The 16972-nt window shown below is 46.8% G+C and overlaps 1 protein-coding gene across 2 annotated transcripts in view; it reads right to left on the reverse strand.

Annotated features, from left to right (window-relative positions):
- Nucleotides 1-792: 792 nt before the first annotated feature.
- Nucleotides 793-16972, reverse strand: part of PEX10 (peroxisomal biogenesis factor 10) — a 32147-nt gene continuing 15967 nt past the window's right edge. For both annotated transcript variants that reach the window (XM_075328656.1, XM_075328655.1), the window contains exons 2-6: nucleotides 13308-13388; nucleotides 7868-8274; nucleotides 6249-6424; nucleotides 5336-5471; nucleotides 793-1066 (exon numbers count right to left, since the gene is read on the reverse strand). In XM_075328656.1, coding sequence (XP_075184771.1) covers nucleotides 998-1066; nucleotides 5336-5471; nucleotides 6249-6424; nucleotides 7868-8274; nucleotides 13308-13388 — 869 coding nt within the window. In that variant the 3' untranslated portion in view covers nucleotides 793-997. The remainder of the gene's footprint in view (nucleotides 1067-5335; nucleotides 5472-6248; nucleotides 6425-7867; nucleotides 8275-13307; nucleotides 13389-16972) is intronic.

The following is a 16972-nucleotide window of genomic DNA, read 5'->3' on the forward strand; positions in this document are numbered from 1 at the left end:
TTAGGTGAGTATTATAAAGTGTTTTTATATGTTCTCACAGCAGTCTGGGCTCTTATATACATTCTAACATGCTGTATATAAGAGCCCGGTGGTGGTGGCCGCAGCTTATAGGCCAAAAAAGGGGTGACCGGTTCCCTTTAAGCCTCATTTTTGCAGGGCTCATTTTGAAGTGTATTATGTGTTTAGTGGCAGAAATGGAAATATTTTTCTTCTCCCCTGAGGGAATTTACATTTATAAAAGACATTGGATGACTTGGATGGTTAGAAACATACGGGGAACAGAAACATCACATGGCTAAATGAATAGGCAGACATTTATGGTGGGAGGCTCTGGCTTTAAAATGGATTTTGATTTGTATTAATTAAAGCTCAGGCTACAAGGTGACGTCACTGCCCATTAATTCCTATGTAGAAAAAAAAAAACACCAAAAAAAAAAAAAAAGGTTTGCAACTGATGTTTTAACTATTGAAAAACTTCCAGCGCAGTTGGAAGTCATCTGTTGTCGCTGATCGGACCATGTTTAGCAAATACCACAACCTACCCGGGTGCACACGTCACAATTTAACTTGTCACTTACTTTTACCCATTTTTCCGTCTACAAAAACGGATAGCTCACTTGCTGCACGAGAAATCCCAAAATAACAGTATTGACTCGCTGTAAATGAGCTGTTAAGCCATACCCTATAAGTGCCAGCAGGTGGCGACAGAGTCCAGTTCTCTGCAATCATCGGATAAGACACTGATGGTTTCCTGCGTCTGGTTACATGCCACACACATGAACACTCCGCACGTCTTACACAAAGAGACATTTAATTTATATCCCATAGTACAGTATTAGGACAGCAGATCCTGTAAACCTCAGACTGTTAGTTTGGCCTGGAACTAGTAGTTGTGCTTTATGTAATGGGTTAGGAACTATTAACCCTAAATGTGGCTGCTTGGCTTGAGAAGACGACCGGTGGTGAAGCCCTTGAGTCGGTGGAGCCGTTTGGGAAGTCATCGGTAGTGGCGCAGGTAGACCAGCTTCTGTGGATGAAACTTCTCCCGACATAAAGGACATTCAGCCTGCAATGATAAGCATATAATAAAAAGGTTATTACCCTCTTCATCAATGGGTATGATTTTTTGGCTAGAGCTAGTTAATATAAGCAAATTTTCAATTTACTGCTTTTTAAAATTTTCATCAGTTCTTGAGATAAACACTTTTTTATAGCTGGTTGCTTTGGAGACCGACCACTGCGGCCGAAACGCGCGCCCAGCAGCCCCGGCCGGCCAAAACGCGCAGGGTTGGGGAGTCGGTAAGCCAAACCTGCGACTCAGACTCCTCAATTTCCCTTGCACCGACTCCGACATTTATTGCTTATATTTAAGTGAAAAATGTATTGTAGTACAGTGTGATCAGACATTTAATCATTTTTATGATACAATAATCAATATATTTAGATATCCCAATAAATATATTTTTTGTTCTACAATTTAAGAACAAAAAAACTAATAAATTGTAAATATGTAATACACTATGTAAGTGGCAAAAAACAGTTTTCAACAAAAACATACTAAATAACATTTGTGCAGTCTATGAATTTGTTGTAAGAAACAAAATTGCCTCCATCAGATCGTCCTTCGCAGATGACCTCAAATCTGGCCTAATAATGTTAAGGCTGGAGAACAACCTCTCTACAGTAACTTGGGTTGGAGGCAAAGCCGTAACCACACGGGCGACAGCTCTAACAATTTCCGGGTATAAAAGGAATTGCCTCATGCAGTCAGTTTTGATGAACGGTCGAATTTTTCTATTTCTTTGAGAGCAAGTGAAGAATGTTGCTGAAATCTGGTCAATCTGCTGCTATAGGAGACGGAGTGAAATCTTTTTCCTTCCGGCAACGCTTTGCCTGCTCCATGTCATCCAAATACTTGTCAAAGTTCAACTCCTCATCTGATGAGGATGAAGATATGGCAGCAGTAGCACTGTCAGGACCCAAGTCATCTTACGCCTGGCAGTCCTGTAGCCGCTCATCCTAACTGCTACCTCACTCAGCTTATTTTCCTTTAGTAAGCTGTTGATCATCAAGCAGTATATGATGACTTGGGTCCACATAAACAGCTGCCAGAAGAATTTTATTGTCCAATAGCTGTGTCTCTCCGTTTCATTGAAGCAGAAATGCGATCTGCGATTAAACCTCCTCTTTGGGACAGGGCAAAATAGCAAGTTCTTCCACCCCCTTATGAAAATGACAGGAGTTAAATCCTCAGCTTGTAATTTTTTAGTCACGGTAAATGGGTGATTAAGCAATTCCTTCAATTCAGCCACGTGTGTCCATTGACCTTCATTTAGGGTTACCAGAGGGTTCGCCATATCTATAAGAAACTGTTTTAGTTCAAGCAATCGCTCAATCAGTGCTGCCTCACTGAGTGGCTTGATCGACAATTGGCCCTTTCCAAACATGTCTCCAAGATGGAATGAATTTTAGGGGGTTCTGGCAGCAATAACCAATTTCCTCACTTTTCCAATCAGATTTCCAATCAGATTTCCAGCAAGTCCCTCTTGCAGACTCTCTTATTGCCAGCTGCAGCATGTGCACAACAGCGCATGTGATGCACGCACTAAAAACGCTGTGTGTGAATGTAGCCTTAGATCAGGAATAAAACAGCCATTTATAGGACATTTCATAACTTTCCCAAATTCATATGAAAAAAATATTCAGCACATTCTGCATTGCATCGCTGTCCCCAATTTATTATATATTTTAGGAGTCTGTCCATTTTATTCTGACTCCACCAAAATGAACACCGACTCAGACTCCACAGCCCCGGCCGGTCGAACGCCCGCAGCAGCCACCGTCTCTTTATAATTCAGCTTGTAAGCACTGTTTTGAAACTGGTCAGGATCACTGTTCTTGCCCAATGATGGCCATAGTGTTTACAAGCTAAAACAACAGAGGTGGTCGGTCACCAAGGCAACGAGTTGTAAAGTGTTAATATCTCAAAATGGCTGCAAAATGTTCAAAAGCAGTAAATTGCAGAAGTCGTCACATTTGCACTATCTGAAAATACTCATCTAGGAATATGGAAACAATCCTTATGTTGGACATTAAAGGAACAGTTGTCTCGGGTCACGTGAGAAGCCCTTGGTTCTATATTGCATTGTTTCAATCACAATTACACAGGGCATAAATTACATGGCGACCACTCAAATAGTGCCGCAACCACGCAATGCACAGATGGGCTGGATCCACTGTTCTGGCTCATGGTGGGTGGTCCCAGCCATGTGATCCCCTGTATACCCTTAGAAGAAATGTGGAATGGGATCTACATGGTGAGGAAACCTCTACAAGATGGAAGATCGGCTCTGGTGTTGCTCACGTCAGTAAGCTGGAAAAGGAAGGATTGAAAATCCAACAAGGCTGAGATCATCGCCCCTTTAAAAAAAAAGGCGCATTACTGCCACAAGGAGGGTACGTACTCGCAGGATGTATAGAAAGTGACCGTCACTGCGAATTTTGAGTCTTCGCATGTTCATTTTAGTATAGGGTAAGACGCGTGGCAGCATTACAGGAATGAAATCTGCTATGGCTCCATAAAGGGGTTACTCGGGACTTCAACATTGATGGCCTTTCCTTAGGATGGGTCATCAATGTCTGATCGGTGGGGTCAGGCCGTCTGCACCCCCACTGATCAGCTGCTCCAGTGTCAGCCTGTACAGCTCTGTCAATAGAATAGCGGCCGTGGCACAGCACATCCGCCCCCTATTGATTTGAATGAGGGATATACAGGGGGTTGGACAAAATAATGGAAACATCAACAAAAGTTAGTTTAATATGGTGTAGGTCCCCCTTTTGCGGCGATTACAGCCTCAATTCTCTGAGGAATGGATTCATACAAGGTGTGAATTGTTTCCAAAGGAATTTTAGCCCATTTTGCAGTTATAACACCCTCCAGTTCTTTGAGCGACGATGGTGGCGGAAATCGACGTCTAACTAGAATCTCTAAAATGGACCATAAATGCTCAATAATGTTGAGGTCTGGGGATTGTGGGGGCAGATGAGATGCTCAACTTCATTACAATGTTCCTCGTGCCATGCTTGAACGATTCTAGATGTGTGAATTGGTGCATTATCATCCTGAAAGATGGCGTTCCCCTCCGGGAACAGTGCTCGAACCATGGGATGCATTTGGTCGCCCAAAATGCCTAAATAATCTCGGCTGTTAATTCCTCCATGAAGGGATATCATTGGCCCGGCGGATCTCCACGAATAAGAAATGCCTAAATAATCTTAGCTGGTAATTCTTCCAAGAAAGGATATTATTGGCCCGGCGGATTTCCACGGAATAGCACCGCAGATCATCACAGAACCTCCGCCATGTTTTACGGTGGGGAGAAGGCAGTCTGGATGGAAGGCTTCTTTCGGTTGTCTCCAAATGTACACTCGGGCGGAAAAAGGGTAAACGATGATTGGTCTGAGAATATCAGATGTTTCCACTGCTCGAGTGACCAATTCTGGAGGTTTCTACACCACTCTAAACGCTTGGACACATTTGTCATTGAGAGCAGCGGTTTTCTAATTGCAGCTCTTCCGTGTAATCCAGATTTGTGCAGATCCCGATGAAACTGGGTTCTGTAGGTGTTCATTGAGCTCAGCAGTGATTTTCGGAGCCGTGGTCTTGCGATGCTCTCACAATTCGCTTTAGAGTCCGACGGTCTCTCTCAGTCAACTTTGCCTTTCGGCCGGACCTGCGCTTTGCTGCGGACGTTTTTCCTTCTCTTTCAAACGCAGTCATTACTTTGGAGACAGGACCTCTTGACACGCCAAGCATTCGGGCACTTTCTGTTACACTAGCGCGTGCCATACGAGCACCAACAATTTGGCCTCTTTGAAAATCCGAGAGGTCTGCCATTGGTATCAGGTTCTCATCAATGTTCTTACAATTCTGCAAAACAAACAGTTAATTTACATATACACCTATCACATAAGACAAATAATCAACTACAAAACATTAACATGTCATGGTTTGCCGAAGACTATGATGCCAAAATGTTAGGTGTTTCCATTATTTTGTCCAACCCCCGTATATGCAATATCCAGCTGCAGCCTTCATTCCATCGACAGATGTGCTGTGCAGCTCCGCAACAATGCGGTTCAGGCCCACACCGCCTCCAACGAAAAAACAAAACACAGATTTGCAGGACGCAGGCTCAGTGGCCATGCTGGTGGTGCATGGTTGTTGGACCAAGGCCCTAAAAATGTTTAGGTTTGTCTATCCTCTGTCTGCTTAGATGGGAAGTTGGGGATTCTGGAGGAGGACGACATGTTTAGTTATTTCCCGATCTCTCACCTTGGTGTTACACCACTCAGTGATGCACTCCCAGCAGAAGAGGTGGCCACAAGGGGTCACCGTACTGTGCCGCCTGTGCTCCAAGCATAACGTGCATTTTGAAGGACGCTGGTATGTCTTCTCATGAGGGGGCGCTCTGGGAACATAAAAAAAAAATATATATAAAATATATGGTATCATTTGTATCTTTCCATTCCTGCTATAGAAGACTCATCCCTAAGGCCCTAGAGATGTCAGTTTAGTAGAAGTCCAGGCTGTGATATACAGTGCAGCAGAATTGGGGGCTTGAAAGTGTGGACCAGTGGCATCAAAGCTTGTCTGGTTGGAATTGTGCTCTCTACAATGCTGCAGAGTTAGCTTTGTTCCTGCAATATAGTGACCCAGGTAGGATTGGTGCTCTACAGGCTATCCACAGAGCAGCGCTTACAAGCTCTATAGAAGAACTCGTGAGAGCTGAGCAAGTTCGGCCACCGCTGCAGATAAGAGTACCTGACCACCAATATCCAGTAGTAACAGAACTTGGAAAATACAGTCCTGCAAAATGATCAGACATGGACCACTTCAACTAAGGCCAAGCGGAGACCCCCACCAATCCTGAGAACAGGAGTCCTGTAGCCCATTCTGTGAATGAAGCAGTAAGGATAAGTGGAGACCCCCAACCCCATTGTGTGAATGAACCGGTAAGGATAAGCGGAGACCCCCACCAATCCTGAGAACAGGAGTCTCGTCCCCTGTAGGGTGCGTGTGTGACTACTGCCCCATTCACACACTGCCGCAGACATTTATCATCATCTATCCTGTGGAAGGGTAATAAATGTATTTAATGGGAAAAGATGTAACCATGGTATAAAGGAAGGAACCACACAGGGTGGAGGATACCGGCAGCGGCCAGGAAAGGGGTGGGGGTCTTCACCTCTGATAGGACATGCGTCGGTGCAGTTTGAACTTCTGCTGCGCCTCCTGCTTCTGCTGAACGCTCTGCAGCTGCACGAAGACCAGCAGCAGGAGATGGAGCACGGACACTGCTCCAAGGAGGCTGTAACTTTTGCGCACAAGTCCGTCATCTCCCGGTGGTCCACGCACACGGAGCTGCAAGAAAACAGAAAATTACAAAATTTATAATTGTAAGTCGCCGCCAAAAACTGTCTAGATTGTTCCAACACACGGCTCATCACTCTGCCAGGATCCCTCCTTGTCTAAAGTCAAGGTCAGCCAGCGACTTCCCTAGAAGTGGCCACATTACCTGGTGGTCCCGAAAGGATACCCCTTTCTATAATGCCCCTATGTTGTAATCGGGCACATGGACACTGTTTTCTACATGAGATCAAACCATGACCTTCAGGCCAAATACATAATGCAGCTGCTGGATGAGCGCGCTCCGTGACGTGTTCATCTGAGCATTTATAGGGTTGTTCCCTTTTTCATATACTGTATTTTTCGCTTTATAAAGATGCACCGCAAATTTAGGGGAAAAAAAAAAAAAAAAGGGGGGGGGCAGTCCTATAATCCAATGTTTTTTTTACCAAGGGTGGGGGCTGCAGCAGAGCAGGATCACAGGAGGCAGTGCTGGAGTAGTCAGATGCTGCAGCCGATGCACAGAGAGTGTCCTAGATCCTCTCAGAGGGCGCTGTGAGGTAAACAACATCAAGAAAAAGTTGGGGTTGTGGGCATCAAAGAAGTGGCACCTGGAGTCATCGCGTGCGCAGATTGAGCTATTGGCTTAGTGACAAGCTGAAATCTCATCTGTGTACGCGCCCCCTCCGGGTGCCATTTTCCTTAAGTCCGCTGCTGGGAGATCAATGGGCCGGAGGCGGCGCGTGTGCAGATTAGATATTGAGCCAAGATCTCCACTACGCACGTGCCAACTTCAGGTGCCATTATTTGAAGCCCGCATCGCCAACATTTTCAGGATTCCCCTGCCTCACCGCCCGCAGCATTGCCCCTGAAGGCCGCAACATTGCCTCTGCCCCCTGCGAGTCTTCCCTACCACCTCCCGGTAAGCTACCTTTGGATTATAAGATGCACCCCTCATTTTCCTTACAAATTTGTGGAAGGAAAAGTTCGTCTTATAATATGAAAAATACAGTAACTCGATATTGTGCAAGGATATACAAGTGATTTTGCAGCTTCCGGCTTATTAAGATTGTCAGCTGTTCTTAACATAACACTTGTTTACAGCTTGTTGCCTTGGAAACCGACCACCGCGGCTATACAGCAGAACATGTACAGTGCCGACAAGCTGGGGCGCTCGGTCACCTCCTGATCCAATACAATAGACAGCAGCGGGGGTCGGTCTTCAAAGTAAAAAGCTGTAAAAAAAAAAAAAAAAAAAAAAGAAAAAAAGTATTGATATCTCAAGAACAGTTGCAAATTTTAGTAAACAGTAAATTGCAAAATTGCTTATATTTCCAACAATATCCATTTATGCAGATGGGAATAACCCTTTAGGTTTGTTCCAGTGGGCGGCTGCCATCATTGCCCCCAACATCTGCCATCAGGACGCGATTATACCACAATCTATGTACAACTTACATAGGTGATGCCAGTTATCCTTTTGGCGATGTGGTAGAAGGATCCGTTCATGTAGAATACGGCCAGATGGAACCTTCTCAGGAAAGTGACGCTCTGCCGGAAGATATACACCGCCTTCACCAATGTCCTTTTCTGCTGGTCGGAGAGGGCGGCTATTTTTCGGTGGAACCATTTCCACATCCATGAGCGGTGATGGGATCCGGAGGACAGGCTGCTGTGCGGGAGCCGGACGCCATCGATTTCTACCTGCAGCTCATGTTCCAGACGCACCAGCTCCTTGTCCAGGAGGTAGGGGAACAGGGTGTGACAGCCGATCAGCAACGTGCGCTGCAGCAAGGACGGCACCTTCCGCTTAGAGGAGTCCACCTGCACAATATTCACATATTCCTCACCCAACGTTTGGTAACCTAACAAAATTTAGAAAGAAAAAAAAAAAAAAAATTATGTATAAATAAAATTTGTATATAATAAATACTAATATTATATATACATATACACACACACACACATATATTATGTATATATTACTCATATTATATACATAGATAGATAGATATATCTATATATTATGTATCTCTCTCTCTCTATCTATTATATATATCTATATCTATATATATAGTATTTTTCGGACCATAAGATGCACTTTTTTCCCCCCAAATGTTGGGGGAAAGTTGGGGGTGCGTCTTATGGTCTGACTGTGGCTGTGGGGAATGAGGTGCTGCGGTGGAGCGGGCCATCGGGGGCACGAGACGGCTGTAGCAGCCTGCTGTGACCACGTGGGCCCGCTCATTACATATGCACGCCCATCCTCCCGCCCATTTCTCAGCACAGAAGCCGGCGCTGACAGGTGGGCGAGAGGACGAGCGGGGACGCGCGCATAGTAAAGAGCCGGCCCGCATGATCACCCCTGGCAATTACAGCCAGGATGGGGGGGGGGGGGGGTATATGAACAGGATGGGGGGAATATGAGCAGGATGGGGGGGAATATGAGCAGGATCATATACAAGGCAGGAGGATCATTACCAGGATGGGGTACCTTAGTAGAGAATTTGGGGACATTAACCCCATAACAGTGTCAGCAGCAGATCCTCGCCCCATAACAGTGTGTCATGACCACATTTTTTTGCTTAAAGTTTTATTTTCCTCCTCTAAAACCAGGGTGCGTCTTATATATATATATATATATATATATATGTTGTTGTGTGTAGTTACCAAGTGTTTGTGTAGGGGCTGTACATGTTCTGGGTGTTGTCTGGGTGTGACGGGGGGCGAGAGCGGTGTTGTATGTGTGTTGCGTTGTTTGTGGAGCGCTGTGTGTCTGTAGCGTTGTGTGTGTGTTGCGCGGTTTGTGTTGCGCGGTGTGTTTTGGGGGGAGGTATGTTTTGTGCAATGTGTGTTGTGCGGTATGTGCGTATATTTGTGTGTTGGGTGTTGTGTGTGTGCAGCGTTGTGTGTGGGTGTCTGTGTAGGGCAGTTTGTGGTTCCCAATGTGTGTGGTGTGTTGTGAAGTGCACGCGCGTGTGTGTGTGTGTTGGGGGAGGTGTGCACTCCCCATCGTTCTCCATCCCCCATGCAGCGCACTCCCCATCGTGCTCCATCCCCCATGCAGCGCACTCCCCATCGTGCTCCATCCCCCATGCAGCGCACTCCCCATCGTGCTCCATCCCCCATGCAGCGCACCCCCCATCGTGCTCCATCCGCCATGCTCCGCACTCCCAAACGTGCTCCATCCGCCATGCTGCGCACTCCCAAACGTGCTCCATCCCCCATGCTGCACCAGCATCAGCCTCTCTCCCCCCAGCATCAGCCTCTCTCCCCCCAGCATCAGCCTCTCTCCCCCCAGCATCAGCCTCTCTCCCCCCAGCATCAGCCTCTCTCCCCCCAGCATCAGCCTCTCTCCCCCCAGCATCAGCCTCTCTCCCCCCAGCATCAGCCTCTCTCCTCCCAGCATCAGCCTCTCTCCTCCCAGCCTCCCCCAGCCTCAGCCTCCCCATCCCAGCCTTCCCCAGGATCAGCCTCTCTCCTCCCAGCCTCCTCCAGCACGCCGTGCTCCTCTGCCGACACTCACAGATCCGATCGCATACACTCACACACACCCCCGATCGCATACACTCACACACACCCCCGATCGCATACACTCACGCACACACACACATTGACGATATTGCACATACGCGCTCACACTCAACATCCGGAGATACCACATGCTTCTGGCCATGTGATCCTCCGGCAGGTCCTGGAAGTTCACTGCACAGTATCGCCGCCGAGAAGCAAGCGATATCCCAGGATGTTGTGAGTGTGTGGATGCGATGTGAGAGTGAGAGAGTGTGTGTGTGTGTTCCGCCGCTGCAGGACCTTGATGCGCTGGTAACTATGCTACCATGGTTACCAGCGTATCTCCTCCCCCCGCTCGCACGGGAGCCCACACCAGCATACGCCGGCCAGCCCCAGCAATGCGAGGGTATGTGTCGGCTGGTTTGGCGGCGTACGCTGATGTGGGCTCCCTGGGGTACAGTACTCACCTGTGAGTCGTGGCTCCATGACCGTGTCTGTTCGGGGAATGCGTGGGGGAGGCGGGGCCAGAGCTAGCATGCATTGCGTGAGGGGGGGCGGGGCGTGGCAGAGTTGCCAATGCCTGTAGGGTGCCGGGGCGAGAGGCCAATCTGTGGGGGGAAGGAGCCTGGGTGAGCAGCCGGCCAATCCGTGGGGGGGGGGGGGCGGGGCCACGGCGAGCCCAGCGGCCAATCAGCTTTGTGTCACCGTAAGGACACAATTTTGGAGACAGACACTATTATATATACACAGTGCCTCCAAGTAGTATTCAACCCCCTGCAGATTTAGCAGGTTTACACATTCGGAATTAACTTGGCATTGTGACATTTGGACTGTAGATCAGCCTGGAAGTGTGAAATGCAGCAAAAAAGAATGTTATTTCTTTTTTTTTTTTTTTTTTAAATTGTGAAAAGTTTATTCAGAGGGTCATTTATTATTCAACCCCTCAAACCACCAGAATTCTGTTTGGTTCCCCTAAAGTATTAAGAAGTATTTCAGGCACAAAGAACAATGAGCTTCACATGTTTGGATAAATTATCTCTTTTTCCAGCCTTTTCTGACTAATTAAGACCCTCCCCAAACTTGTGAACAGCACTCATACTTGGTCAACATGGGAAAGACAAAGGAGCATTCCAAGGCCATCAGAGTCAAGATCGTGGAGGGTCACAAGGATGGCAAGGGGTACAAAACCCTTTCCAAGGAGTTGGGCCTACCTGTCTCCACTGTTGGGAGCATCATCCGGAAGTGGAAGGCTTATGGAACTACTGTTAGCCTTCCACGGCCTGGACAGCCTTTGAAAGTTTCCACCCGTGCCGAGGCCAGGCTTGTCCGAAGAGTCAAGGACAACAAGGAAGGAGCTCTGGGAAGATCTCATGGCAGTGGGGACATTTGTTTCAGTCAATACCATAAGTAACGTACTCCACCGCAATGGTCTCCGTTCCAGACGAGCCCGTAAGGTACCTTTACTTTCAAAGTGTCATGTCAAGGCTCGTCTACAGTTTGCTCATGATCACTTGGAGGACTGAGACAGACTGGTTTCAAGGTTCTCTGGTCTGATGAGATCAAGATTGAGATCTTTGGTGCCAACCACACACTTGACGTTTGGAGACTGGATGGCACTGCATACGACCCCAAGAATACCATCCCTACAGTCAAGCATGGTGGTGGCAGCATCATGCTGTGGGGCTGTTTCTCAGCCAAGGGGCCTGGCCATCTGGTCCGCATCCATGGGAAGATGAATAGCACGGCCTACCTGGAGATTTTGGCCAAGAACCTCCGCTCCTCCATCAAGGATCTTAAGATGGGTCGTCATTTCATCTTCCAACAAGACAACGACCCAAAGCACACAGCCAAGAAAACCAAGAGGGAAAAAAATCAAGGTGTTGCAGTGGCCTAGTCAGTCTCCTGACCTTAACCCAATAGAAAACTTGTGGAAGGAGCTCAAGATTAAAGTCCACATGAGACACCCAAAGAACCTAGATAACTTGGAGAAGATCTGCATGGAGGAGTCGGCCAAGATAACTCCAGAGACCTGTGCCGACCTGATCAGGTCTTATAAAAGACGATTATTAGCTGTAATTGCAAACAAGGGTTATTCCACAAAATATTAAATCTAGGGGTTGAATAATAATTGACCCACACTTTTATGTTGAAAATTTATTAAAATTTAACTGAGCAACATAACTTGTTGGTTTGTAAGATTTATGCATCTGTTAATAAATCCTGCTCTTGTTTGAAGTTTGCAGGCTCTAACTTATTTGCATCTTATCAAACCTGCTAAATCTGCAGGGGGTTGAATACTACTTGTAGGCACTGTGTGTATATATATATATAAATGTATGTGTGTATATTATAAAATATATATATATATTTTACACAAGCACATATACAAACATATGCATACACACATTATATACACATATATGTCTGTATATAATGTGTGTATGCATATGTGTGTGATAGAGATATATATATTATGCGTGCGCATACACACGCACGTATGTATATATGTGTATAGATATATATAATAGTGTGTGTGTGAGAGATATACATACACACACACACACACAGGCTTAGTGTCCAACACCAATGTGTCCTACGTGACAGTGATGGACAGTGACCTTCCCACTGATGCAGATGCATCATGCTCATGCAGAACACCACCGCTGTATTCCAAGTCTATGGAACGGACAGCATTAACCATCTTGGCCGGGATCGCCAGTCCCATAAAGACCGTTGCTCAATTGACTGGTGGGAATTCCAACTACAAGACCACTTATCACTAGAGATGAGTGAATCAATCTAATCAATCAAATCTCTTATGAATTTTCCAAAGATTTCAGATTCTGGAAAATCCTAAATTTTTTGCCAATTTTTTTGTGAGAACCCAGATGCATGCTTTTTTTCTGATTATTTTAAAGGGGTTGGCCTCTACTTTTACATTGATGGTCTGTCCTTAATGTCCCTGGGTCCGACACCAGGTACCCCCCTCCCCCCGCCAATCAACTGTTCTCGGTGTCGGCAGCTGGAAATTCTCAGTCCCAGAGCCGCCCTGTCTTCTGGTAGCAGCTGGACACTGCACATCCACCTCTTATTGATGTGAACGGGAGGCGATGTGCAGTGCCCGGCCACTATCAGTTGACGGAGCAGCTCCAGAACGGAGCCATTTCCAGCTACTTGCTGCCACTACCGACGAGAACAGCTGATCGGCGGGGCTGTGGGTGTCGGAACCCAGGCAATCAGACATGGATGACCTATCCTAAGGATAGGCCATGAATGCAGAAGTAGTGGACAACACCTTTAAAAAGGACTGAAATGGGTTTAACAAAAAAAAAAAAAACAAAAACTAAAGCAATAACTTGAAATGCGTCACCTTTCCAATCCTTACCTGAAAATGTAGTCAGTGTGTAATACGCAAGATCACAGAGGAGTTCCAGTTCTTTTCTCCACTGCAGCCATTTTTTAGCACCTTAAAAAATAAATACATAAATTAAAAACTTCATCCTAAATCCCTCATTTTACCTATAAAAGGCTTTCAAAGACTGTGGTTTTCAGACTCTGCTATTTGTGCTCAGCCTCACTAATCTTCTGCTCGTCCCCGCTGAGCTTTGCTGCCGGCAGAGAACGAACTTGCAGCAGAGAACGAACTTGCAGCAGAGAACGAACTTGCAGCAGAGAACGAACTTGCAGCAGAGAACGAACTTGCAGCAGAGAACGAACTTGCAGCAGAGAACGAACTTGCAGCAGAGAACGAACTTGCAGCAGAGAACGAACTTGCAGCAAGGGTGGATAAAAATCAGTTTTTTTTTTAAAAAAAAAAACAATCGGATTTTTTTCAATAAACTGCTTTTTGAGGAAAATATTTTACCATCCAAAAGGTTCTTCCATCATGAGATAAGGCTGAGTTGTTTAACTCAGTAGAATAAAGGCTGTATGTGTGTAACATTCACAATGTCATGCTCTTCCAGAGGTTTCTGTAGGATTAGTGGGCAGTTTCTCTCCTATATTATCACAGACGCTCGCTTTACTTACGCAGTTCTCAAAACTGAATTTGACTCCGCAGAGGTCCCAGCCTCTTCTTCACGGCAAAAATATTACAACATGAACAGAGTTGAGATAAAGACCTTAATCCTATTGTTCTACAAACCTATGAATACAGAATCAACCCCTTCAGTGCCAAGTCCAAGAAGTTAGACAATATGATTGATTGTTTGGAGTGGAATAGATCTGCACAACACAAGAAGAATGTGAATCTAAGTGTGAGGAGGAGGAAGGGCAAGCAGACAAGAAAATGAAAGTGAAACTTTGAGCACAATACTGCAGCATAGCCACAGACAGACAACTTTGGATCTGTTTGTGTGTACGATCTGAGGTTTATTACATTCTTTCCTTATAATGGCAGCAGGCCGTAAAAGAGACCCAGTTTGGGAATATTTTAATGACGCTCCTTCGCCTATCGGTAAGGCAGGCATGCGTGCAAAATGCAAACGATGCAACAAAGAGATGCAAGGCCTGGTGGCGCGAATGAGGCAACATCATGAGAAGTGCGGTGATGAAGATGACCAAAGAAACACTTCTGAACAGGCAGGATCTTCAGGTTGGTAAACATTTTTACTGAATCCTATTTCTAAAGACTGAACTGTCATGTGTGAGAAAAATTATATTTCTTATTATTACTGCATGTTACTGTCATTTGGTACAGTTATGAAGAAAAACAAATATTCCTTTTGGGGCAGTGATGTGTTGTGCACAATAAGCAGCAATTGTATAATAAACAATAAAATAACAGCATTGACTTTTTTTGTTTCGGGGAATTCATGGATTCTGGAAACTATCCACCTCCAAGATCACCATCAGCCATCCAGGATAGTGCTTCATTAGCAGCATCATCATCAGACACCCACAGCCACATATCACCATCACCCAAAAGGAAGAAAAAAACCTTTACCTCCTGGAACCACCATAGATAGGTTTGTGATAAGAACTAGCAGATTAGAAAAAGAGTTGATTGATGAAAAAATTGCCCAGTTTATTTATGCAACAAACTCTTCTTTCCGTCTGACTGAGAACCCACATTTCATTAATATGGTTCAGTCACTGAGACCAGGATACAGTGCACCCAGCAGAGCTGATGTTGCAGGGAAACTACTGGATCAAGTGTATGACAGAGAAATGGAGCAATGTGCAACAGCTCTGGAGGGTAAAATTGTTACCCTAAGTATTGATGGGTGGAGTAATGTTCACAATGATCCTATTGTATGTGCTTGTATAACAACAGAAGAAGGTAAAGTCTTCCTTGCACAAACAACTGATACGTCAGGAAATGCACACACAGCAGAATACTTACAAGAAGTGGCAGTAAAAGCTATAACGACATGTGAACACAAATTCAAATGTCTAGTACGCAGTTTGGTCACTGACAATGCTGCAAACGTATCCAAGATGAGAAGAGATTTAGAAGAGCAGGGAGAGAATACAAAGCTGCTAATAACATGGTTGCAGTGCTCATTTGCTGCACCTCTTAGCCAAAGACTTAAGTGTTCCAGAAATAAAGGCTAATGTTGTTGAAATTGCTAAATACTTCCGTAATAATCATTTTGCTGCAGCAGCTCTGAAAAGGATGGGTGGAACCAAGCTAACGCTCCCACAAGATGTTAGATGGAACTCTGTGGTGGACTGTTTTGAGCAGTATATCAAAAACTGGCCTATTCTGATGACACTTTGTGAAGAAAAATCGAGATAAAATAGATGGCACTGTCACGGCCAAAATCCTCAACATTGGGCTTAAGAGAAATGTTGAACATATGCTGAGCTTCCTGAAACCCATCTCTCAAGCTTTAAACAAAATACAGAAAAATAGCTGTTTTATTGCGGATGCTGTTGAAATTTGGAAGGAACTGAGTGAACACTTAAAAACAGAACTACACATGGACAGAATTAAATTACAAGCAGTAAACAAACGAATGGGACAAGCACTGACTCCAGCTCATTTTTTGGCAAATATTGTCAATATCCAATATCAGGGTCAAAACCTACCGTATTTTTCGCTTTATAAGACGCACTTTTCCTCCCCAAATTTTGGGAGGAAAATGGGGGGTGCGTCTTATAAAGCGGTAGCGGGGGGGGGGGGTCCTGTCTGAAGCGATCGGGCGGGTGCCTGTGGCTGCATGCAAGCGGCCGGGTACCTGTACTTGCATGCAGCGGCAGCCGGGTACCCGTGGCTGTGTGCGGGCGGCAGCGGGTGCTGTGTGGGGTCGGCAGCCAGGTACCTGTGCTTGCATGCGGTGGCAGACGGGTACCCATGGCTGTGTGCGGGCGGCAGCCGGGTGCTGTGTGCGAGCGGCAGTCGGGTGACCGTGCAGGTACCCGGCTGCCGCCCTCACACAGTCACCCATCTGCCGCCCGCACACAGCCATGGGTACCCGGCTGCCACCGCACGCAAGCACAGGTACCCGGCGGCTTGTACGCAGAGTGGGCGGGCAGCCTGCTGGCTGCCACTCTGTGCATGCGGGGCGGGCGGCTGTGCAGCTTACCAGTTGTCCGCGGTCCCACTTTCAAATGATGGCGCCGGTGGAGCTCTTGGATGAGAGCTCCATCTGCGCACGCGCTGCTCCGGGAGTCAGCGCGTGCGCAGATGGAGCCCTTGGATGAGAGCTCCATCTGCGCATGCGTCGCTCCGGGCGCCATTACTTGAATCGGGACCGCGGACACACTCCACCACTGAGCCGTCGCCGCCGCTCCCACCACTGAGCCGCCGCCGCCGCCGCTGCCACCACTGAACCGGGACCGCGGACACACGCCACCACTGAGCAGTCCCTGCCGCTGCCACCACTGAGCAGTTGCCGCCGCTCCCACCACTGAGCCGCCGCCGCCGCCGCTGCCACCACTGAACCGGGACCGCGGACACTCACTGCACCGGCCTGCTGCACGGCTCTCATGCCACGGCTGCTGCCGCCACCACGGACCCCACTGATCCTGCCACCGCGGACACCACCGCGCCTGCAACCACGGACGCCACGGCACCTGCAACCACGGACCCCGCTGCCACTGACC

The sequence above is a fragment of the Anomaloglossus baeobatrachus genome, chromosome 11, assembly GCF_048569485.1.
Source record: "Anomaloglossus baeobatrachus isolate aAnoBae1 chromosome 11, aAnoBae1.hap1, whole genome shotgun sequence".
Classification (NCBI taxonomy): Eukaryota; Metazoa; Chordata; class Amphibia; order Anura; family Aromobatidae; genus Anomaloglossus; species Anomaloglossus baeobatrachus.